At 45.9% G+C, this 25639-nt stretch overlaps 1 protein-coding gene and 1 long non-coding RNA gene across 4 annotated transcripts; one reads left to right on the forward strand and one right to left on the reverse strand.

Moving 5' to 3' along the window:
• Positions 1-269: 269 nt before the first annotated feature.
• Positions 270-25022, reverse strand: LOC129386229 (alpha-tocopherol transfer protein-like). Of its 3 annotated transcripts, none has more exons than XM_072287858.1 (6): positions 23917-25022; positions 5608-5741; positions 4714-4965; positions 2259-2452; positions 1678-1788; positions 270-633 (listed from the first exon to the last, which is right to left on the reverse strand). In XM_072287858.1, exons 2-6 carry the CDS (start codon positions 5657-5659, stop codon positions 448-450), a joined length of 795 nt encoding a protein of 264 aa, XP_072143959.1. In that variant the 5' UTR covers positions 5660-5741; positions 23917-25022; the 3' UTR covers positions 270-447. The 3 variants fall into 3 exon arrangements, 2 of the variants coding, with proteins under 2 accessions (XP_072143959.1, XP_072143958.1); XM_072287857.1 differs by lacking the exon at positions 23917-25022 and adding an exon at positions 15885-16523; XR_011893862.1 differs by lacking the exons at positions 4714-4965; positions 5608-5741; positions 23917-25022 and having other exon boundaries at positions 2242-2978.
• On the forward strand, positions 11687-13196 carry LOC140217106 (uncharacterized). Its single transcript, XR_011893608.1, has 2 exons — positions 11687-12014; positions 13066-13196. It is a non-coding gene; the product is annotated as an uncharacterized lncRNA (long non-coding RNA).
• Positions 25023-25639: the final 617 nt, after the last annotated feature.

Consider the following 25639-nt stretch of genomic DNA (forward strand, 5'->3'; position numbering starts at 1 on the left):
GAAAGCTGTCTTAGCATAAATGCCTTCCAGCTTCCATGCGCAAGATTCGCATAATGTGACACGAATTTCAATAAGTTCCAGTTTTTCGGCGTATCAGGAAGTAGATGTTTGTAGTGTCACGATGTCAAGAATGCAATTTTTCTTTTTTGTGAAGAAACGCGCTTTTCACACACAAATGAAGCAGCGATTGTTTGAGATGGGTTTCTTCTTTTCTGTGACATATGCTAGCTTCGGCGGAAAGCTTATTCATTCACACAATGCGTCACACGTGAGTAAGTCACGACCCCAAAAAGCAGGTTTATTCTGCAAACTTGTGCACATGCAAACAGAGCCTGTTGAACGTCAGAGCAGAAAAAAAAAAAGGTGCGCGTTGGTCCCCATAAAAAGGCACCACCATACTGTTCACAACGCAGTATGTTCCTGTTGTTGGCATCCTTCAGAATCGGCTCATACATTCGCCTTGTGTAGGTATCCGTAGCTACTCATTTCCCTGAAGTATTCGGTACTGCTCCTCAAGTCCCGCTCCATAGCGTCGTAGTCGTAGGTTCCGAGTGTACCACCGCCTTCCTCGGGAATGACGTCGTCCGGTACCAGGCAGCGAAGCTTATTCCACTTAGTGCCGAAAAGTACAGTCTGTAAGCAGGGATACGATAGGCTGGAGTTGGTGTGGTCTTTCTAATAACGGTGAATGATAAGAAACCCTCGCATAGAAGTAATCTCGTATTCTCTTGCGTCGCGCGCAACCATTGTGTACATTCCAGAGAATACTGCCTATGAAAGCGTTCTGGCAAACTTTTCATTGGCATGGCAGTCAACCTTGCTGAGGAAACCCTAATACCACATACTTATACAATGCGGAATGCCCCCCCCCCCCCCTTCCCATAATGCCCACTTCGTGCTTCATTCTCCTCCTGCACAATCACGATTGACGGACTGACTCAGGCCACTGTCTATCGGGGCAAAATTTAGGCGTAGCTGGCGGAATTTATCACAGAAACACCGAGAAATAACGACGGCGACATGCCAGACCGAGGTCTTGTACGTTATTTTTAATTTATTTATTTATTTATTTATTCAATATACTCACGGGCTCCCAATTGGAGTATTGTGTGAGGGGGGCATGTACAGAAAATGAAGGATACAAGAAAGCAGCTCATGCATCATTATACAATGGGTAACAGAAGCTCAGAAGTAAACTGTTTATATATATCTCTCTCCAGGCCAAGAGGCTCTGGCTTGTGGCCAGGCCTCCCTAGCAGCGGTTGTCAGTGCTCGGTCCCGGCTTCAAAATTATGCTGCCGTTTGCTCCACTGACCAGTGTCGTTTCCTGAGAGCCTCCGCTGGCTGGTTTGTTCTGGCTTAAGACGTTGACCCTTATACCAGATGTTCCAGACCATGGTTAAGTCATGGATACAAATTGTGATGCTAGTAGGGTATATTACGAGCGAGATAACGTACCTCGCCGTCTTTGTAGGTTAATACTATCACGGCTTTATTCAGCCTATAACCTTCAAAATACGACACACCTAAGTTCACTGCGCGTTCAGGTATTGTTGGTCACTTAGTTTTGTGCAGTTAAAAAATTCTGCTCAGTCTCACAATTTACTATTTTATAATATTTACACGTATTCTAACATAATTGTAATCAAGGGAGGACGCAAATCGAAAGTATCTCACCCTGCTCACCAACTTGGCTTTCATGAAATGCTTGGCGATTGCGAACAGGATATCAAATGAAGTGGAATTGTTTATCACATATATTCCTTTTATCCGCACTGGATAGCAATCCTGAAACAGAATCAGTCCATTAATAACTTCTACAAGGCTTCAACTTAAGCTATAGACAATACTGATAATCTAAGCTAAGATTCCTAGAAATGTATCCAAACAGTAATCGCCATTTCTACTTATCCTAAATATTTGCGATCCCTGCGTAACCCACGTTTGCGCTCAAGAAGCCTGGTCTAGCAATAAAGTTTATTTCTCTCTCTCGGCGTAAAATGTAAGTGCTATCGTCAATGCGTGCACCCGAACCCCGGAACACGAAAATTTTTGCATTATGTTCCCGCAGAAATGTGTTCGTCATGGCTGCAAAACGAATCCGTGGTCTCGTCGTTAGCAGGACAACGTCACAGCCAGTGGTCCAGCGCCACAGGTCAAAATTCTTTGTATATGGTTGCCGCTTGAGCCCGTGCTTCCCCATCAGACGTGTCACTGTAGCGCACCACTGCAGTAGATTACCTTTGCATTGTGCTGACCTGCATAAGCCTGAAGAACCTTTTGATGACTGGTGGAGTGTATTGGGTCAAATGGTAGAGGCCAAAGTCCTTAAAGTCCATCACAAACACGACGCCGTTGGCTTGAACTTCTTCATCAAGAAGAAAGTGTTCGAGGTAAACTATACCGACTCGGAAAAAGTCGTTCAGTGAACAGATGCTGGTGTTCCAGGCTCCTGAAAGGAGAAAGAAGAGATCGTGCAAATGTAGATTATGACGTCGCCTTCTTTGAATCTGGATGCGGAAAGCATTCCCTCACCTTTCTCTCTTGAAACCGATAGATTTTGAATTTCGGAATTGGTCCGAGGAAAATCATCAGCAGTAGTTCTTCAACCCAAGACAAATGCATGGCTTATTGTCTAAGCTTCCACATTTGAAATAAAATTTTCTCATTCGCGTGTTCTACACAGCTATAGGAAATACTGCATCTGTGTCCTAAGGAAAACGCTTGATAATTTAATGGTGAGCTCATGTTTCTCCGATCGAAAGCTTCGAAGTTGAAGGAATATTTGTCCTGGTCCGGGAGATTTTTTCCTCTAAGAATATTTCTTAGTAAGCGAAGTTTTCTGTCAGATTAACCCGTTGGGTTTTCTTTGTAGCTTCGCGCTATAGACGGCTGCATGAAAATTTTTCCCTTTCATGAAATTTCCTCCATGCACCTTGCGGGCTTTCGAAGAACTGATTTGTCATACATGAAGTTATTCTTTCTTTCTTCATCATGAGCGATCCGTTTTCCATTTCTTAGTATATTTTCCATAAAATTCGTTTTCGTTGAGTATCACAATGCACTGTGTTATAGTGAAAAAGAACTAGAAATGTGTGTAAACATTTCCCCCGTTAAATGCTCCTCACGCGTATGTGGGATTTTGTAATACATACATACATACATACATACATACATACATACATACATACATACATACATACATACATACATACGTACATACATACATACATACATACATAGTTATACATTGTGTTTGTGCCACCTTATATGAAGCCTCTAGAGGTGTATATGCTCTGAAGAAGTGAGCTTGGCCTCGGGCGCTCTCAAGGCGGGCACTGTAAGAGGAGACGACGAGGCAGGGAATAGAACAGCCGGCCCAGTGTACGGGCGTTGTCTGTTCTCTCCTTTGCAATATATATATATATATATATATATATATATATATATATATATATACATGTATATATATCATAAGAAGCCAACACACAATGACACCAAGGACAATATAGGGAAAATCACTTGTACTTACTAACTGAATCAAAGAAGTGATAAATTAATGTCAATGAAAGTGGATGACAGAACAACTTGCCGCAGGTGGGTAACGATCCCACGTCTTCGCCTTATGCGCGCGATGCTCTACCAATTAAGCTACCGCGGCGTCATCTTCCCATCCATTTTCTTGGGTATTTATGTTTTACTACTAGAACTAACCCTGGGAGTGTTAGCCAGCCCCACCACTCACAAACTTTGGCAGCTGATGTGGAACATCCTTTCTGCCGCAGGAATCACGAGTACGTGATATTTTTGGGTGTAGGACATGGTAAATAAATCCACACATGTTACCTGAGGGCATCAATGTTGCCGGATTCGAGACCCTCGTTATGTATGACGGTCTTGCTTCTAGTCTTCGTCTGTGTCCCTTCGCACTATAAACTAAAGATATGTCACAGTTCCAATTCGCCCAACTTTCCATCCCTTTGCAAGTTGGTGAACGTGCAGCGATCAAGGGCACACGCGAGAGCAGCGCCACGTGGGAGAGAGACCGGAACTATATATGGCAACTTGCCGGGTATCGAACCGAAACTGAAACAGAAACCAAAAAGAACTCACTGCTCTTCCACTCTGTGAAGAAGGATGAGCAGCAAAGGTGTGTACGTGGGCCCCTTGATCGACCAGATAACGTAGCAACGTCGCGCACCCCTCGGTCCACTGACGGCAGCGGCTATCTATCGGCGGTAAGATAGCCGCTAACGACGCAGCCGGTATAACAACCGGCGCTTCGCGGAAAATCCTAAATGCATGAGTGACGCGGCGTGAGTAGGCAACCGGAGGACAAAAAAGGGCGCATGTCACGTACTCCTGACAATAGCGGCTGTATACATCTGAGAGTTGGCGCAGTAGAAAAAGCGCCCTGTATGTCATTGATATCTCACGAAGCGCTCGTTCCTATAGCAAAAGTAGATAAAACATTTCCTTTCTTGCAGTTGCATCGTCCCGCCAATAGATACCGCTGCCGTCACAAGACGGGCGAGCACGCGTCATTGCTACTTTATCTGGTCGATCGCGCCTCGCTAGTGTCCTCACCTAAAGATTATATATCTCACACCGTGGCAGAGGCCAGAGGCTTAATTTTACTGATGCATAATTGGAAGTTGAACAATTGAACACCACCTGTCATACTAAAGGAACGAAAATGTAGACAGTGCTTACCCAGATTCAACAATATAACGGCCCTTCCTTTGGGATCTTTGTTGCGAGACACTGTGACTAGCTGGTGCTCACGGCAAATGGTGTTGAACATAACGGAATCTGGATCCAGCCTGCTAAATAATTCGGGCCAATCACTTCGTACTTTGAAGTAGTTCTTGACGTTCTTGAACGAGCCCTCGACGTTGTAATCTCGAGCTCGCAGAAACTTGACGAGAAAAGCATCATTTGTGGGGCAACGAAGTTGGGTTTCACCTGAAATTCAAAGAAGCGGGTAAAAAAAATGCAAACCGAAAACGCATTGCCTTCTTATTTCACAACTAGAAATATTCTAAACAGTTTTATGTTTGTTCTATTGTTTCCCTAATACGAACATTCTCTTTGTTCAAGAAATGGTTGGCATCTGTATTGATTGATAGATGTGCAAATGTTTGTGCTCCCCTTATTATGCCTAATGTGCTCTTTTCAATTGTTCTATTCTTTATTGATAGGTGTGCAAATCTTTGAGGCAATCATAACAGAAACATATATAGTTACAACTTCTCTAAAGCACAAATGTCAATAGGAAGATTGGTCCTATTCCGTTGTTCCACACCAGTGTTATGACCGTGAGGTAGGCCTGTTAGAGTCTGTTTATTTCGTTCTGCGTTTTACGTATGCCGCGTTGTTCAGTCGCAACCAGACGCCGTAGCGTCTGGTCGTCGATTTGATATATGCGATGGATGCATCTTGGTGTTAAACAACCGACAGATGCTGTGCGGAAGCTGAAATGAACAACAGAAGGTGAGTTAGCTCCAGTTCGCACACTTTGCAGCACCCAGGACATGCCTGTCTAAATAAACAAGCTTCAGACCACCCCCTGGGCATCCGGTATGTGATTTTCAGATATGGACTCACCTGCAATCAGTTCACGCAGTTGTAGCGTGGCATCTTGCTTCGTGTTTGTCATTTCTTCCAAACTACTAGTGTTGCCGTGCTGAAGTGCCTAAGGCGCATCAGTGGTAGCACTCTTCTCGTCCTCTTTGATCTTACTGTAATGCAAGAAAACTGCATTTGTCATAGTTAATTTGGCAAGAGCCGTAATAAGACACACGTAGTACTCTTGAAGGAAACACTATTAGCGTCACGCTGCCCGGCTACCGGTCTGTCGCGGAGCACGAAGAAGGAAGAGAAGTTGGTTACTGATAAGCAAAAAGCAAACGCAAGTCGTTCACGAGCTAGGGTTGGCGTCGAGCACGGTTGAACCTGCTGTGATAGAAATCATCCCCGGCCCGGCGAGCAGAGAGAGCATCTTTGTTCTGAACGTGTACAGCAGCCCGAAGGATCTGAGGCAACGCTTCAAATCGCTCGTCTCCAAGGTAGCACAGCTTGCCAGAGGCGCCCGTCAGGTTGTCGCGGGTGATTTTAACGCTCCGTATCATACGTTGGGCTACTCGTATGACAACCGCAAGGCGGAGGACCTATGGCGAGACGCGACCTGATGTTAGTCATGGACCCTGCCTTCCATACCCGGTGCAGTAAATCGTCTAGCAGGGACACGACTCCGGACATCACTTTCGTCAGGAAATTGGCGGAGGTGAAATGGACGAACCTTAACATAGACTCCGGCAGAGACCACTACGTCTTGCCCACCGTCCTTGAGTGTGCCACCAAGGAGGTTAGCACGGGCCTCCCGGCGGCGAAGATAGACAGCATGCTCGCCCACCTACTCGAGGCCTAGCAATTCCTTCTGGCCAGGTGGAAGGGTCGGTGGCTCTACCGAAGGCTCCGCAAGAAGATTGCCGAGGCCAACAGAAGCATCGAAGAGCACTGCAAGGTCCTTTCGAGACATCAGTGGGACGAAGTGTGTAACTCGATTGACGGCCAGATGCGGAGCGGGGGCTCCTGGAACCTCCTCAAACACCTGCTGCATGAGACCAACACCAAGTCGAACCAGCGGAACACGCTGGGAAGGGTGCTGCGCGGGCTCAGTCAAGAATCCTTCGACGAGGAGGTTATGGCAAGGTTGACCGAGAAGTATTTGCCGGTAGCCTCCGGTCCGGGGCCCGCCGTCCTAAAATATGGAGGCATTGCAAATCCGCAGCTGTATGCGGAGTTTGGTGTCGAGGAAATTCGGCGGACCCTGCACGATTTAAACGGCAGGTAGGCCCCGCGTCCGGATAAAGTTACAAACAAGGCATTGAGGAACTTGGACGAAATGTCAGTGGAGTACCTGATGGATGTCATCGACCAGATGTGGAAAGACGGAAGAGTACCGGAGATGTGGAAGGGGGCTACCACCATCCTCATCCGCAAGCCGGGCAAGTCCGCCAGTCTCGACAACCTCCGACCGACGTCACTAACTTCGTGCGTTGAGAAGGTGGCCGAACACGCAATCTTAAACAGGGTCACGCAATACCTGGATGACTGGAATATTTACCCGCCCCATATGATAGGCTTTCGGCCTGGACTGTCAACGCAGGATGCCATAAAGCTGATCAAAGAGGAAGTAATTGTCCGCAACACGAGGAACACGAGAGCCATACTCGGATTAGACCTTGTTCGGACGCCTGGTTCTCGAACCTCGACCGGCGTTACTATGGGGTAGCGTGGCGTTGTCGGCAGGCTGAAAGCGTCCGGTAGAGCATGGTGATCAGGCAGGGACGAGACGATTTCTAGTGCGAAACTTGCTTTGCTTATTCAATGGCTGGTGAAGGATAAGAAGAAGAGAATGAATGAAAGAAGTACATTGCGGGGCCTTTTATATAGGCCCACTAAAATCATAGGCGAGATCCTGTCACCGTCACGTGGCAGGCACTACGTTTCGTGGTGGATGGGCCACTGATCCCCTTTTCACGAGCTTTTCTCGACTTTTCACGAGCTTGCCTCTGCTGGTGGCAATCCGGGGGTGCTGGAGATCATAGGTGGCTGATCCCTTCTCTTCTAAGCGTTGGTTGGTTCGCGGAAAGGGCATCTGGTTGTGGATGGGTGGCTGGTCCCCTCTGCCAGGTGACTTTTCACGAGCTTGCCTCCGCTTGTGGCAATCTGCGAGTCCTGGAGATCGTAGGCGGCTGATTCCTTCTCTTCTGGGCGTTGGTTGGTTCGCGGAAAGGGCCCACCCATAGAGTTGGACAGCTCGTGGAAAGGGTTTTTCACGCACACACACAAAGGAGCCTGTAACCACTGCTGGGCGTCCGCCAGACCGCGACCACTCGAGACAACCATAACAAATTAGGAATCCACCCTCCAGTTCGATGAGGCATGGTGGTTGAGCATGCTTTCTTCGCATAGTGGTTGAACACGCCAACCGTAACAACCTGGAGAAGGCTTTTGATAACGTTCTCCACTCCTTTGTCTTGAAGTAAATATCTTGCGTCGGGTTGGGTAAGCACTTCCACGACTGCACGACATCGTTCTTTGTGGACAGTGAAGCCACTATAAGGGCTGGAGACCTCGTTTCGGACGGGTTGCAGAGGGACGCCACATAGGTCTTTCATATCCCCAACCCTCTTTAACCTTGCCTGATCGGTCTGTCGAGGAGACGCTCCGAAGTCGACGGCATTAATCACACAGTATATGAAGACGAAGACACCATGTAGTGTACCGGAGACAGTGATGGACGGGTGGAGGCTGCGTTTCAGGAATCCATCGAGATCACGGAAGAATATCTCAAGCCGACTGGTCTTTGGTGTTTACCGCGGAAATCAGAACTTCTCTTTTACAGACCAAGATGAAGGGGGCACAAATGGAAGGGTTGGAAGCCGGTAGAGGACGTCGACATCACTCTACGAACAAGTGAGTGTGGTGTCATCCCTAGGGTGCGCTCCCTCCGGGTCCTGGGTATGACGAGCGAATAGAACGGCTCCAATAACCTGACGGTGTTTAAACTAGCCGAGAAAACGAATAATGCCATCAGACTCATACGAAGAGTTGCCTACCGGCAGCAGGGTCTTGGAGAGGACAATCTCGTGAGACTGATGCACGCCGTTGTGATGAGTCATTGTGGATCGTGGCGGCCATGCACAATTGCCAAAGGTCGGAGAGGAACAAGCTCAACAGATTGATCAGGAAGACTATCAAGAGGGCCCTTGGGCTGCCCATGTACACAAGCTCGAAGAGACTGATGCGTCTCGGCATGTACAACACGCTGGAAGAGATTGTGGAAGCGCAGGAAAGGGCCCAATACGCTAGGCTGTCTGTCCACCACCCAAGCGGGTAGGAGCATCCTGCGAAAGCAGGGGGTTCCTCCGGCGGAAATCGAGTCTCGCTTTTGCGGTCTCCCCCGGGAACAGCTGATACGCGTCGTCGTCGCTCCGATTCCACGCAGCGTTCATCCTGAACATAACGTGGGTCAGAGACGAGCTAGAGCCGAGACTTTCCTGGTCGAGGCTCACAAACGGGCTCGGAATTGCTCTTTTGTTGATACTGCCCGGTACCCCGACGGGATGTCGTTCGTAGCGTCGTTGCATTGATCGCGATGGGAAAATCACGAATTCTACGACGGTTCGAACGAGGTCAGCCGAGGTTGCGGAGCAGGTGGCGATAGCCCTGACCCTGCTGTACGACAGAAGGACCACGTTCTACAGTGATTCGAGGACGGCTGTCCGAGCGTTCGCCAAGGGCACCGCTATGGAGCCATACCATACATTAAGGCACCATATATCCTATCAATAAGTGTAATTATCGAGTGCACGGTCTTGGCATACACTACTCGGCTTCTGGAAAGCTTAATGGCCGTTGTTCCTGTTCCTCGGCCCCAGTGGCATATGGTCACGGTAGGAATTGGTCATGGATTGAGCGGTTTCCACAACATGTGTAGAAGTTTAGGAAGGAAAAAGAGTTTTAGTAGCGAAAGACATATTACTGCTCGGTATACAAAAGGAATGGTCATCATGCTAGAGTGAATAAAAAAAGTAGATAAATAATTATCATGAATTTACTTTTTAGGAAGACAGCCGATGGGTCTCAAGAATTAAGCTTTTCATAACATTGGAAACGTTCCGGTGGCTGTACCCCAACGCGAAAGCGTCAAAGAAAAGCAGGACGGTGACATCCATGCTGAAGCCAGGCTTGCTTAAAAGGACCTTTGAGCAACCATCTTCCTAATGAAGGAAATCGTCTACAAGCAAGTAGAAAATGGTCAGTTGTTTCCAGTTCACCGCAGTGTTTACAGAAAATAGATGGCGTGAGACCAGTCATGTGTGTATAGAAATATAGAGTTGCGATGCGGCGGCGTAATCTTATTATCTAAACACATTTTCTTCGTGATTTGTCATCTTGTTATTTGGTCTGTCTGTTGATGCCTTCTAATGTTCTTCCATTTCTGTTGTGCCCCTTTCTGTGACAGTTGTCAGCTAGATCCTTACCGCCTTCTTCTCCCTGTTGTATTTGTATACGGATTTTTCAAACCAAACAGTCATCATAATGATAACTTGAAAATCACCGAAGAGGTTCCCGATCCGCGAGCGTGGATGACCTCGAGCCCTCACGCTCCTTGGTGCATGTATTAAGCGCGCACAATGCACAGGGGGAACATGCGCGTGTACCATCACAGGGTGACAGTGGAACATGGCATAAAACAGGTTTTTATGGGAAGTGTGCTGAACAGGTGACGCAGTAAGATTTCCGCTATCTTAGCATGTGCTATAAAAAATAATGACGTGTACAATTGCAACCCGAGTCACCGCAGATGCATGGGGGTAACCGAAAACAAGAAATGTTCGGCGAAGTTGGACATATCCGTTCATGAACGGGTTCACTAGTTTCGGCCCCTCATTGTATACATTTAATAAATGAGAGAGTAGAGTGCGCGTGTTCGCGCGTGCATATGTGCGCGGATGCGTATGGTTATGTGTGTGTGGGGGGGGGGGGGGGGCGTGTTTGTATGCGTGTGTGTGTCCCGGACCGCTCCCCATTACTCTGCAGGAATCCGACCTAGGAGACGCACCACACAGCGCGAAAGAACGCGTCCAAAGTTTCGCTTTAAAAAAGGAATTATGTGCTTGAAGGCGTGTTTTTGTTGCGCTGATTATGTTAAGGTTCCGTTTGTTGTTTCACTGTGGAAAGTTGCCATTCTGCAGTGGCTCATATCCAATGTGGAGGATTAGCCAAGATGCGGCCACACACCCTGTGGCACATACTGAATAACTAAACCATAATAAATGGTGCAAAGCAAAGAAGTTGCTAAACATAATGCGCTATTCTATTAAGAGGACGGTGCTCTTTAGAGATGCCTGTCAGCCGACTTGACGTGCGCTTACTCGCACTATACTTTGGTGGTCAGCATAAAAGGTTTATGTAAGCCTGTTGGCTCGTACTTGCATTCGGAGCACATGTAAGCTACGTATGTACGGGGCGTCTTTGTTTGTTTTTTAGCTATACCAAATTTTTTAAATTCGAGAAATATAGATCACGTCAACGTTAGCTCTACCATTCGAGTGCGCGCGTTGGTGGCCTCTAGATACAGAGAAATTTCCGCACTTACGATTAGAAATTTAACGCTAATTAACTTTCTAATTACCAACAATAGGTGGCTACAGCAAGTGAATACTTTGGGGCCCGTCCTCGACACTACCTACCCCAACGATAAAATTTTCAATTGCGGAGTTCATGTGGGAGCTGCGCGAACTATTATTTCCCCTTGGCAGGCTCTTTGAAACCGAAACCGGTTGGAAAAGGAGCGTCTGTGTCGTCGGTGTCGCTGCTCCCTGCCTCTCGTGACGTCTCCGAGGTCACCGCCAGTTCGACCCCGCGAGCAGCTTGCGTTATCTTCTTGTTGTCTGCGGCGTTGGCCTAGCGCTTCAATGTCAGCTGGCCGCCAAATTTACTTCGTTATGCCATTGGGCGCCACGCTGGCGCTGTAGCGCCAACCCCGCTTCATAGAGAAAGGAATATAACAAGAGCGGACACTCGGCGAAAAGTGGTAACAGGAAATACGTCACGCTATAGTATTAACGCCGGCTGTTTGGTGCCGCGAGCATCGAAAAAAGAAAGAATATGAAATGAGATTAACAGAAATTGTTTTTTCTTTTTGCTCTTTCCCGGGAAAAGTAAAAATATCTGCGTATAAATTAAACTTTGCGGCTTACTTCCGTTGCCTAGCGACAGGCGAATCGGCGAATGCCGAGCCAGATACTTGCGTCATTCGTCAGACACACCGCCTAAGCCAGAGAGACCGGCCGCGCATCTGAGCGTTGGCCTGTTGTTTCACCCGTCTGCCTGTTTCTATATTTTTGGATTTAGCCTGGTTTGGTGGGCTCCAGGCGAATTCTTGCGTTCCTTCTGAACTTCGACATGGCACCGCTGCACTTTTGGACGATGGCAAGGTGAGAAATTTTGTTCGACAGTCTGCGACGCATTTCAAGCAATTAGGCTTACGGCACGACACCTAAGCTAGACTTGTGACGCAGTTAACGAAAAGCAGCGCGGCCGTCGTGGCGCAGGTAATTTGAATGAATGAATCGTATCGGGAGATGTTTGCGAATCTTTCTATGAGCCCCAATACTACTTTACCTTATTTCGGTAGTTTTGGGGCACGCTAGTCGCACGGGGTGCTGTGACGCAGTTTCGCGTATACTGAATCTTACCCTGACAAGTTCTGGCGTTTTCTCTGGCCCCCAACATTATTGGAACTAATTTCGTTAGTTTTAGTGGTACTTTTCAAGCTCAGTGAGCGCGCCTGGCGCTGTGACGCGGTTAGCGAAAAGCAGCTAGGCCGTGGTGCGCAGTTTCGTAATGCACTGACTAGACAAGTTCCTGGCGCTTTCTCTGTCGCCCAACATTGTTGAAAATTATTTTGGGTACTTTTCTTTCGTTACTTATGAGGCACGCTCGCTGCGTCTGTCGTGACGCAGCGAAAAGTAGCTAGGCCGTGGAGATATAGTTTGGCGCGGACTGAATCTTAGTGCGACAAGTTTGTGACAATTATCGCCCCGCAACAATTTAAGCCTTCTTTCGGACTTACGCTTGTCGAAAACGCGACGAGCAACTGACAAGAGTGATAACACGGGAATCTATTGCTTGCGCCGGCAGAACGCGCAAACGATAACGCCAAGGAGCTCTGTGTATTCGTAGCGTACTATACCGCGTCGGTTCTAGCCAAGTTCTGGAAATGCGCAGTATAGCCCGTGTATTCGTGTCATTAAAGTGCAGGAAATAAGGCCCGGGAAGAGGGGAATGCTTGGAAATAAAATGTTTTCGTGGTATGTACGGTATTGTTTGGGATGAGTCGGGTGTATTCTACGCCATGTGTGTAAATACAAACGGCTTTTGTTTGTAATGCCGCCCCTTCAGCACCATCACACGCTTCGCCTCTACACGCATTATTCTTACATGTTCATGCCAAAATAATACTTGCTTGTAATTTAATTTTTTCAGCTGACGTCGTGTGGTGGAGCTTCCTACGGAAACTACTGCTGCTTGCCTGGTGCCACAACGTTGGATGAATGCACAAAAAGCACGCAACGATCATTTCTAAAGAATAAAATAAACATTTCCTCATTACACAAGGCGTCTTGCGTCTTTATGAAATTGCACGTGGCACATATTCCATGGCGGCTTGTGAAGATCATTCGCAATCAATTTTACTTAATAATTAACCGATTTCGCGTGAGGACCGCGCGCGGTTGACCTGTAGAAGCAAAATAAGAACAAAAAGGAAAAACCAACGGAGCCGGCGCGACACGTACCAGTTAGTATTCGAAAAGCGCGCGCACAAAACCGAAATCGGAAATCGGAAACGCCGACGGCTTGGTGCGCTGCAGTCGATTGGGCCGCTGGGCTCTATGGGAGTGTCCGCTCTTGTATTTTTTTCTCTATGCCCGCTGTTTGAGCTTTTAGGTAGTGCATGCGCCGCCTCATATCAGTATTTGGCGTCGACTGCGAACGCCACAGCTCAGAATGGCTTCATTGGTCGACACTATAGGCTGTCATTCGAAGAAAAAATTGACATCGTGATCCCTTATTTGACTATGAACAGAAACGCTTGTCTAGCGGCGCAATACTATTACGCCTGCCATCCAGGCCAGCGCGTTCCTGCGCACACATCGTTTATATGTGTGTTCAACGTTTTTGCTGCAACTGGATCGCTAATGACACAGCGGACACCGAAAGAATATGTGATAACCAGAGAGTTCAAAGAAGCCATAGTCGGATATCTTGCGGCAAAGCCCGAAGCAAGCACGCGAGAAGTTGCCGAGTCTTGTGGAGCGAACATCAAGCCAGTGTGGATAGGCCTCATGAAACATCGACTGCACCCATTTCATCTGAGCCTGCACAAATAACTAAGAGACACGTACTTCTTGAGACACCTCGATTTTCGGAATTGGGCTCCGATTCAACTAGGCGGAGATCCAGATTTCCTCAAGAAAATAATTTGAACAGATGAAGCCCAGTTTTGTCGAAATTCAGTTGTGAACTTGTAAACATTCACGATGCACATTGTTGGGCAAATTTAAATATCCGCTGGCTCCGTAAGCACAGCCACCATTATGGTGGTCGGTTAACGTGTGGTACGGGATTTACAATGACAAAGTTATCGGGCCGTATTTTTTTTATGGCACACTCACTGGGACGCTATACACCTAGCGGATACTGAAAGAAGTAGAATTCATCGCTTAGCTACCTCTAATCTTCTTGAAAGACCTTGGTACCAACACGATGGCGCTTCTCCGCATTCCTCTTCTAGGGCTGTGTAGTGCCTTCACAGTACTTTTCCTCTTCAATGGATAGGACGGTATGGGGCCGTTCCATGGCCGGCATGCTCTCCAGACCTTTCCCCTCGAGATTTCTTCCTCTGGGGATATGTGAAGAGTGTTGTTTACACCACTGAACCCGCCACTGTGGAAGACCTCAAAGCAAGGATCATTGCTGAATATGCTGCAATTCAACCTGCAATGCTCAAGCGAGTCTTGGATTCCATGAAAGACAGGTTGATGATGGGTGTTGCCACGAATGGCCATCATTTTTAACAGTTCCTTCAAAGGCCTGTAATGGGAGTAACACTTTGTGCGTACGTGTGTGTGTGTGTGTATGTGTTTGTGGGGTATGTGGTATGTGCGTGAAATACGTATACGTGTGCTAACAAGTAGCTTGCTGAGCAGGGGCTTCCAGGAATAAAGCTGTGTTGAGTTCACTCAACTCAGGTTACATTGCGCAGGTTGTCTTCGTTGTGCTTGCAGTCTTCCTGTCTTTTTATTTTTCCCTTCACTCGTTGAGTTATGTTCATACGTGCTTTAGTTTACGCGTTTTTATTTACACAACTCGCATGCGCGCGTTCGAGACAGCCTTCCCGGAGAAAGTGAATTTTGACTAAACTTCATGCTCATCCAAAAGCCTGAAACGCCATTTCGTCGGTAGAGGTGGACACGCGACGCCAACGGAATGACGAAGTAAATTTGGCGGCCTGCCGGCATTGAAGCGCTAGGCCAACGACGCAGACAGCAAGGAGATAACGCAAGCTGCTCGCGGGTCCTGACGGGCGGTGACCTCGGAGACGTGACGAAAGGCGGGGGCCGGTGACATCGACGACAAAGGGGCTCTTTTTCCAGACAGTTTCGCTTTCAAGGAGCCTGCCAAGGGGAACTAATCGTTTGCGTAGCTCCCACATGGAATTCGCTATTCAAAATTGGATCGTTGGGATAGGCAGTGTCGTGGATGGGCGCCAAAGTACTCATTTGCTATAGCTCTCTATTGCTCATAATTAGAAAATTAATTAGCGTAACTTCGCTAATTGCGCATGAAAGTGCGGAAATTTCTCTGTATCTAGAGGCCACCAATCCAATCCGTACGCTCGAATGGTAAACATAACGTTACCGTTATTTATATTTTTCTAGTTTTAAATGTTTGGTGCAGCTAAAAAAATAACACCCTGTATCTCGACAAATATATATCTGGGGAGATACCGAAGATCCACGCCAAAACGCGGCGAGGTTGTCAAAAAAAGATTCGCTTTGATAATTCGGAGTGTGTTGGAAGCGTTGTACAACACGGATGAACAGAGGTAACATGACATGGGGCGTGCTACGGTCACTAATATATATAATGACACTCGATATACGCACTACTTAGCGGATCACTGTTCTAACTATTCATAGCCATTTCATGATGAAAGAAAACCGTGTGTACCATATTTCTGTAAAAAGCAATAAATAAATCATTTGGCAATTTCTATCATGGTTACAGGGAAGTAGACATACCGTCAATGCTCTTTGTCTGCCGCTCGTTTCACGTTGTCCTGTGAGCACAGTTGAAGTTTCTCGCCTCGTGGGCTTAACATCTGGGACAAAGTTTCGCCAACGTCAGCCACTAATATTTCCGTGAGCCACCGCGATGCCTAGTAAGAATGGCGTATTCGTTTCTTGGTGCTGCGGGCGTCGAGTCGTGTCGACCAACTGCGAAGCCGGTGATACCATATAGATGTTAACGCGCGATAGACTCTAGCATTGTGGCCTTGAAATCGGGCCATCCCTCTCCACTCCCCCTCAACTTCCCAGAGCCTGCTGACCTCTTTCACTTCGTCATGCTGTCGGCAGTTATAGTAAATGGTATCTGGTTCATTTACACCACGAGAGAAGGTCGTGGTCCTAGACGGGTTGCTCCGACCTCGAGTAATCCATTCCTAAGGCGGAGGCAAGCCTAACCACGGGCGAAGCGTAAAGACCAATACGACATTACTCGAGGCAAGATCCTCTGTTTTTCTTTGGAAAACCATATTCTTTAAGGTCAGCGCGTGCAACTGAGCGAAGAGCAGCACGCCCACTACAGCAACAAATATTCCGTGCGTACCTGACCCGCGCGAACCGTGGTGGATGATGCAGAACTGCTGCCATTACGTCGGCTGTCAATGCGGAGCTGTATAGGCCGGGAAAAACGGCTTTCTCTCAACTCGTTGTTATTGTGCGGCCATTTTCCTCACCCGCCTGCGTTGCCGCGATAGGGGGGGGGAAGGGGGCCCTCCTTCTCTCCCCCACTCTCTCTCTCTTTTTTCGCTCTCCGGTTCTCCTCGCTTGAGCTAACGCTCAAGGCCCTAGGTGCGCAAATTACCTTCCAGTGCATGCTTACGTGCGAATGTATATTAGCGGGCAGGCAGATGAGGCTAATGGTTACGTTCAAGCGAAGCTGCGCGATTTACATGTGTTTGTCGGGGCACGCGCGCGCCCGTGCGTGTGTGTGTGGTGTTGTCATTCCTGTCACTTCCGTGTTTATGCAAAACACTAAAAGCCCTTTCGATTGCCCTCGGGCGATCACGTTTATCTGGCCGATTTCTAGCTCATAGATATGGCCTAGGCTAAGCTCTAATGACATCCGAGGTATATACTAACGTTAACAAACGTGACCACAAACGTCAGCGGACACGATGAGACTAATAACGGGGTCTAAAACAGCGCAGCGACGAGATTTCCTCAGACCTTGTAGAGAGTTGGCAACGTTTCCAGTGCATGCGTATTCCGCCTATTGGTGGCGATGCAACTCTTCGATCGAGCAGTCGTACTTTGCTAGCTTTTTCTTGTGTTGTTGTTGTGGTACTTAAAACGCGTAAGGATCTTACGTGCTGCCTTTATCAGAAAACATAATCGTTGTATTGCAACATGCTTTCTTCAACCATGATGCTTTATTCCAAGAAAGGGTGACGTTATAGAAATATGGTATGGCTTTTTTGACATAAAGAGACAAATATGTCTAAGCTTTCAGATATAAATTAACACGGTAAAGTTTATCATCAATTGGCTGCCTACACAATAGCATGGGGACTGCTTCTGGCGGATTCCTTGTGTGAAAATTGTAGCAACAGCTGCTCACAAGAGAACATCAATCGCACTAAGCTATGTCTTTTCCTAACCCCTCCAGAACGTGTCATTTGCAGCCGAGTATACGAAGTGATGATCGCATCATTTGCGCCTCGTTAAACTTGTGTTTTAAAGTGCGTGTAATTTGGTATGCACGTTGGTTCTACAGGCGACAATTTCTCAGTCATTTCATATATTTCTGCATCCCTCCATCCCTTCCTTCTCTCACTACTTTTGGCCTGTGTCGGTGGTATAGCTCAAGGGCCCGCGACGATGCAAGATGGGGATGGTTCCGACGGCAACACCCTCTTCCTTCTCTCCCACTATCAGAGCCGCCTTTTTGTGTGCGAATAATCAATCATGCAATCAATCAATCAACCTAAATGAGTCATGTGTTAAGTGCGTGTCCAGTGAAAGTCGCCTCGAATATGAAGGCTGATCGTGATGAGAATAACAGTAGCAATCACAATTACACATGTCACTGTCTCGTATTCATCCTCGTATTCCACAAACAAAACAGGCACACACACACGCAAGAGCCGCTTTACGCACATGAAATAAACATGTTGCCATTAAAATGTATATTGTGCTTATCTTTTTCATTTTGTAAGTTTCAGCAGTTTTGCCTTTAATTGCGGGGCTCTGTAGCGTGGTTCGACCTGTTCATCTGAAGCAATCTTTCGAGATATCAGTCCTCTAAATATGCAAGAGAATGCATTGGTGTTACGGCTATGATCATCCTCAACTGCTTGAATCACGCTTTTGGTGAACTGTTATTGGAATGACACTATATTTCCTAGCACATTTTAATGCCACATATCTCGAAACTGGTGGTAGGTAGACCTAGGCATCCTTCTAAGCAGGCATGACATCACTACAGGTCGGCGTCAATTTCGCCCCTGAAGCATGGGCACCTAAAGTAAATCATTGAAAAGTTGATTAGAGGATTTCATTTAACTTGTCACTTGGACATGGTGATTTGTTGCGAAAGTAACGTCCGCCTCTTCAGGCATGGGTGCAAAACATGGGTGCAATGTTTTTGAAACGTTTTGAAACCACGCCAGCTTCGCGCAGGCCGACCAGACCGGCGCACGAGATATCATGGTCAAAAATATGCACCTTCAGGGGGGTTTTCGCGATTCACCATGGGACAGCAGGATACGTCACTCGACAGCGCCTGCGCAGCTGCACGGCCAACAAGCAGCGCCTCACCACTGCAGCTGTATAAAAGGCCTCCCTCGGCACAACGGCTTCATTGGGCACGGCAGCGCAGTTGCGATGGCCGCATCTAATCCTTTCGTCTTCGTTGTGCAGGTGAGACGATGTTTATGCTTTCTATCAAACGACCCATTTCTGCTATTGCTGCCGTGCCCACGGACTCGTCTTTCCGCTGATTCGGTCGATTGAATTTTGATTTGCATCGACATCACATTGTATTTGAGAGAACTGCTATTGTTGTGCGGTGATATAGAATCTAACCCGGGACCTGACATAAACCAGATTGCCAAACAACTTAAGGACATTGCCGCTGACATTAAAGATATTAAAGAGGGACGCCTCGTTCAGATGGATCAAAAGTTGGACGTGTTAACAGCAATCGAGGCAAAGGTGTCATTCTTTGAATGTGAGATAACAGATATGAAGGTGCGTTTGCAAAGACTTGAAGAGAGAGCCGAAGACTTAGAAAATCGGAGCAGACGAGCAAACCTATTCGTATATGGCCTCCCTGAAACAGAGAGAGAAAGCAGTGAAAGCCTAGAAACGGCTGTGAACGATAACATAATTAAGAACACCCTTGGTCTGGAACCCGTTGATATTGGGCGCATCCACCGTTTAGGTAGATATTCAAGAAATAAAACCAGACCAATCATATTCAGGCTTCTCGACACTAGACATAAGACTCAAATATTGCGAAAAGGCTACAAGCTCAAAGGCTCCAACTTGTCTATCGGAGAGGATTTCAGCCGCAAAATGCGGGAGACTAGAAAAAGACTCTGGGATAGCGCAAAACCCAATCGGGAAAAACACGAAAAAGTCTCTTTATCCTATGGCAAGCTCTACATTAATGATCGCGTATTCGTTTGGGATCACGAAAAGAATGAAAGGGTGTCACTACAAAAAAAAACATAGAAAGAAATCGTCCATCAACCCGAAGTCAAACAAATGTAAGACCCTAACAAAGAAACTTGAGACCCTAACAGTGCTTAATATAAATGCGAGAAGCATAGTAAACAAGGTAGAACTCCTGGAAGGACTGTTACTTGAACACAATCTGGATATAGTGGCCATCACTGAAACCTGGCTATCCCCAGATATCTTCAATCACGAGATATCTCCACCAGGTTACTCTATTATTCGTAAAGATAGGCTGTCTCGTGGTGGTGGCGTGGCCCTGCTTCTTAAGAATGATATTCCATTCGTTCCACTTCCCGAAGTCTCCAACGCGGCGGCTGTATTTTGTAAAATTTTGTACAATGATACCGGTATATTTACTGGTTTCGTCTATCGAAGCCCTACTAGTGGATCCGAAGGCCTGCTTGCTTTGCAGGAGTATATGCAATTCCATGTTCGTACTAGTAGAGTGATCCTCATGGGGGACTTCAATTTACCTGATCTGAACTGGAGTACCATGCACTACACTTCAGCCACATCCGCAGCACTTACCGATTTAATGCTAAACTTCAACCTCAACCAGGTAGTCGACCAGCCAACCCGCTCACAAGGCTCTACGAATAGCATACTTGATCCCATACTCATAAGTAACCATTTCCCACTTCACGCAATTGAGATGGCAATAGTCGGTGGTATATCGGACCACGACATACCTAAATGTAAGCTCTCGCTTGAAGGCAACATAAAGAAGCTAAACCTGGAGCGTGCTGTACTTGATTTTCGCAGAGCAGCTCACGACTGTATTCTCACTCACCTGGCACACGAGTTTGATGCTTTCCTCCAAGCAGCTTCAGAAACGTGTTGTGACGTCTACACTTTGTGGCATCAATTTAAGTCAATCGTGCTACACTGCACAACAAACTTTATCCTGGTGAAACGTTGCAAACCACAAAAGAAAAACCCATGGATATCGCGTGAAGTCCTTCAAGCGAAGCGTAAAGACTTAGACATACTATTAAAAGAAAAGGGCCAAATCAATCTTTGAAAGACAATCTGACCTCCGCTCTCGCTGACTTCAAAGGAAAGTTAAAAAATGCAAAACATCACTATTTCAGCACAACATTCCCCGACTTCATTACCAACAATCCACACAGGTTTTGGAAATACTTTCGCCCGTGTTTAGGTGTGTCACCCGAACGGTCTCTAGAAGAGAAAACAGCTCGAGCAAACACATTCAATAACTTTTTCTTCTCGGTTTTCACTTCAGACAATGGCTTACTTCCCTCCCTACCCTGCCCACCTAAAGCCATCGATTCATTAAGCATTACCAATGCCGGTATTCTTAATCTGTTGCTTAATATCGACATCAAGAAAGCTAACGGGCCAGATGATATACCGAACAAATTTTTAAAAACGTATGCAGAGTGGTGTAGCCAATACCTTGCCATTATATACCGCAAATCACTCGAGTCCGCACAACTGCCAGATGACTGGAAAAAAGCGAAGGTGATTCCTATACATAAATCCGGCGACAGCAACGAACCTTCCAACTACAGGCCAATCTCACTTATCAGCACATCTTGTAAAATATTGGGACATATTATCTTCAAACACATCACTATATTTCTCGAGCAAGAACATATATTAATACCTCAACAACACGGCTTTAGAAGTGGCCTCTCAATGGTCACACAACTAACCGAAGTGGTGCATGACCTTGCGCTCAACCTAAACAACCGTAGCCAGACAGACATGATCCTCCTCGACTTCAGTAAAGCGTTTGATTGTGTAAGCCATGTAAAATTAGTTGCAAAACTGGAGGCTGCAATTGGAGGTGGTCAGATTACTGCATGGATAAAAAACTTCTTATCACATCGAACACAATATGTTATTGTAGATAACACCCCTTCCAGGTCTGTAGCTGTCACCTCCGGTGTTCCCCAAGGGTCAGTACTGGGCCCATTGCTATTTTTGATCTTTATTAACGACATTGCTGCTAACATTGAATGTGACATTAAGCTCTTCGCGGATGATTGTATTATTTATAAAGAAATTGACAGTTACGCAGACCACTTATTATTAAACAGAGCACTCGATTTGGTGTCCAATTGGCGTAAAGAGTGGCAAATGTCAATTAACACCACTAAATCTGTATGCATGTCCTTTACAACAAAAAAGAAGCCTTCAGAATTTTCTTACGCCCTCGGTGGCACTTGCCTGAATAAAGTAAATAACCACAAATACCTAGGTTTGACATTCTCTTCTACCATTTCATGGAACTTACATAATGTTAATATTACCTCAGTCGCATTACGCAAACTTTCTTTCCTTAGACGATGTTTACGCCTTGCACCGAAACACACCAGACTACTAGCCTATACAACTTTTGTTCGCCCCGTCTTAGAATACGCTAACATCATCTGGTTTCCACACACATCCACTAACATATCAAAACTAGAAAAGGTGCAAAGAAAAGCTGTGAGGTTCATTTTTAACAAATACAGTCCCTATGACTCCCCTATAAACCTCTTAGCTGATGCAGGTCTTAATACACTATCTGTTAGGGCCAGACACGCCCGCTTAAAATTCATCTACCAACTAATGCACGACAGTTATAAGATAGACCGAACTAAGTACGTTACTTTGTCTACATCACGCCTGTCGCGAAAAAATCACCCATTTACACTAAACCAGTACAGTATTCGTAATGACATGTTCAAGTTTTCACTTTTCCCACGTGCGATCAGAGAATGGAATCTCCTCAACTCAAACATAGTTTCCTCTCCGTCACTTTCATCGTTCATCAACCTACTAGAGACATCAAACAGAGAAGATACCACTTCACACACCCACATATCTTAATCTTAACCCACATATCTGTAATACTTATTTCTGTGCGTGGAATTTCTGCATTTCAACCCCCAAACTCGCCGCTTTTGCGCGGTTATCTCTTAGCTGTATAAGCTCTCTAATCTTACAGGTGTCATTCATTCGCTATTTTTTATATAAATTCTAGTAATACAATATTGTTATATTGTTATACCAACTACATTGTTATATTGTTATAGCCATATTGTTATACCAACCAAAAGTATTGTATTATTGGTGATTACTGCAGTATAGTTAAGGAAGCGTTTTCCTTCTTTTCTTCTTTTAATGTACCATGTAACGTGACCTGTTCGTTTCTTTCTGTAAAATTGTGCCTACCTGCTTTGGTCTCAACTGAGACTGGCAGTATTGCAAATAAATAAATAAATATACTTACATCGCATTGCGTGTGGCATTACAGCTCCGGTATTGTAAACAAGAGTGTGGCCTCCGTTATTGCAAAGGTGGCATATGACGTGGATTCGTGCTTCTATACTCGTTCAGCAGTGGAGTTCTTCGCGCGGAGCGGTCACTTTCAGTATTTATTGAATCTACAGCGGGTGCCTCTATAGTTACCTTAAACAATCATCCTTTAAAAACTTTCAATTTTCACAGTTTCTAATTATCCCTTGGGACGGCAGAGAAAGCTTTCACGTGTCCTGATTTCTTTGATGATGTGCTGAACTTATTACGCAATTCCAAACGACTTGCACTCACCGCTTAAAAGAAAGAAACGAAGTATTGTAATTTCATAATTTCATTGTTATCTGCTGGCTTAGGCTGCACGCATGCCAGTGGGTTGGGAAAACCCATTTCGAAACTGTTAACAATGAATCGAATAGTATTTATTATGACTGAAGCTTCTGAAACAAATGTTTCTGGTTCCTATATATAACAAGAAAAAGCTGTTAATTTGAAACATGTTAATTATACTTCCCATGTTACACTTTTTTCCCTTTTTTTCTTTTACAGAACTCACGCTGGATTGATATCAAATCCTTCATTAAGTAGAGAAACATTGAAAGTGTGTATGCTATTCAGCTTTCTAGAAGGACAAACACCAGCAGACTTCCGATTTCGTCATCTTTGATATTTCGTATAGAATTAAGAGGCTCCTTGGTTGATTAGTTCATTGGTTGATTGATTCAGTTATCAATTATTTCAAGTTTAGCGGCAATGATCAAGACGGTCCGCTAAAGCTAGAGGCAAGGAACACGATTTATCGCACAAGAGCCGCGCAAACAGAGTGTGCCTAAATTACAATTTTTTTTTCATTGCTCTGGATTTGGTCGCGTTCCGATCGATCCATATTGGTCAAACGTACGCGCTCGCTTGTGGACACCTGCCCTCCAAGAATCAGGCATCATTCTTGGTCACTCGACATCGCAAAAGCAACGCACGCACGCCAGGTTACACCGCGCCTAGAGTATACACACCGAAAACACGTCCCGCATTGCCTTACCGCAATTTTCACAAGCTCCTCCAGCAGACGTGGTCGAGATTGAACAACGCTCCTCTGTAGTCACCGCGCTTGAAATGGTCTGACGAGCCACTCGCAGCGCCTAGCCGAAAGGCGTGCAAGCAGCTCCTTATCGTGTATCATATGCCGGGCCACATTTCCTTCTTCTTTTTTTTTTTTTCGTGGTCTCTCTCGCCACGAGCGCCGCGGATTTCACTGCGTGATTCCAGACCTCGGAAGCCGTTGTTACCGTTATTGAATGTTATCCGTTATCGATAGCCGTAAGGATCTACACTCTGTGAAGTGGAAGAAGAGCTCCGCCTCGAGGCCCGTTTTTAAATACGGGGCTCATACGTGTACGTAACTCGCAGGTTCCCGGCTCAGCGTGTATACCACGCAGTAGCCCGAGAAGAAATGGGCTGAATGAAACCAGGAATGGCGGTGCTCGGGACAGTGCCGAGTCTCCTAGCGCAGAAAGAGAAGGAGAGAGAAAGGTGCTGCGTTGAAGTAACGCACGTAGCCTAAGAATCTTGTTCTCCTAACAATGCTATATATTTGGACTGAAGAACACTGTTCGAGGGTGCTCAATCGAAACCTGCTACATTTCGAGCTGCCTGGGAGGACCTGCATTTGAAATAAATAAATAAATAAATAAATAAATAAATAAATAAATAAATAAATAAATCTACCAACCAACCACGTTATTAACAATTAATTAATTAATTATTACTCAATTAATCACTTAATCAATTACATAATTGATTAGTTGCAGAATAATCCATGAGTCAATAAATCAATCACAAACTTTCTTTTCACAAAGAAAGCCCATATTTCCGTGGCATTAGTCTAACTGTCACCAAAGGCTAAACGTCGATTTGTCTAATCTTAATGGCCAATACGAATCCAAATGGCAGCAGGTCACTGAAAGTGAAGAAAAAAAAGATACAGAAATGAGAAATCGGCAGCAACGAAAATATACGAGCCAGTCACTTCTATAGGTGATTCCAAACAAAAATTCACTAATATTGTCATAACAACGTGACCAGAGAGATGGTTCAAAATGTAGTTTAAGCACAATAAATAAACATTACCGAAATTGGGCTCACCTGAGTAAAGAGAGCGTTACATTAATAACATGTGTATTCCCTCACTTGAGCATGTTAATGGTACGTAGAGCAGAGGGAATACGGAGCACACTTATAATGCATTACATTGCCTGTACCAGGAAACCGAAGAACTCGTGATCCTCGAAGTTCGCGAACTAATTATTTTTGGTCTTTTAGACATATCGAGATGTAGGGCAGAGTCATTTGCGTATAATATTGTTGCAAGAGAAGCGGCTGTTTACTTGCATGCTCCCTACTTTCGGTAACAGTAACCACGAGCTTCTTCGTCCTCGTCCTGTATCAGTAATTGAGCGTAGCATTACTTTGTCGCCAGAGGAAAGGTCAAAGCAGTCGGCTCGGAGCGAGCGGCTGCTACTTTATTTCTTGCTTGCCTGCCTTCTTGCTTGCTTCCTTGCTTGCTCCTCATTTCAACGAGGGTAACGACGACATTCTACGCACGGGTATTGTATTCTGTCTGTCATCGAGAGTAACAATATGCACGTTCTATAGTCCTCCACTGAAGGAAAGCAACGAGTGTAAGGAAAACAACGTGTTCGAATACGTGTGGTACAACCAAGGTTTCTGAACGTCAACAGCGAATGACGGGGTCATATTCAGCT

This window comes from Dermacentor andersoni, chromosome 4 (genome assembly GCF_023375885.2).
Source record: "Dermacentor andersoni chromosome 4, qqDerAnde1_hic_scaffold, whole genome shotgun sequence".
In the NCBI taxonomy this organism is placed as follows: domain Eukaryota; kingdom Metazoa; phylum Arthropoda; class Arachnida; order Ixodida; family Ixodidae; genus Dermacentor; species Dermacentor andersoni.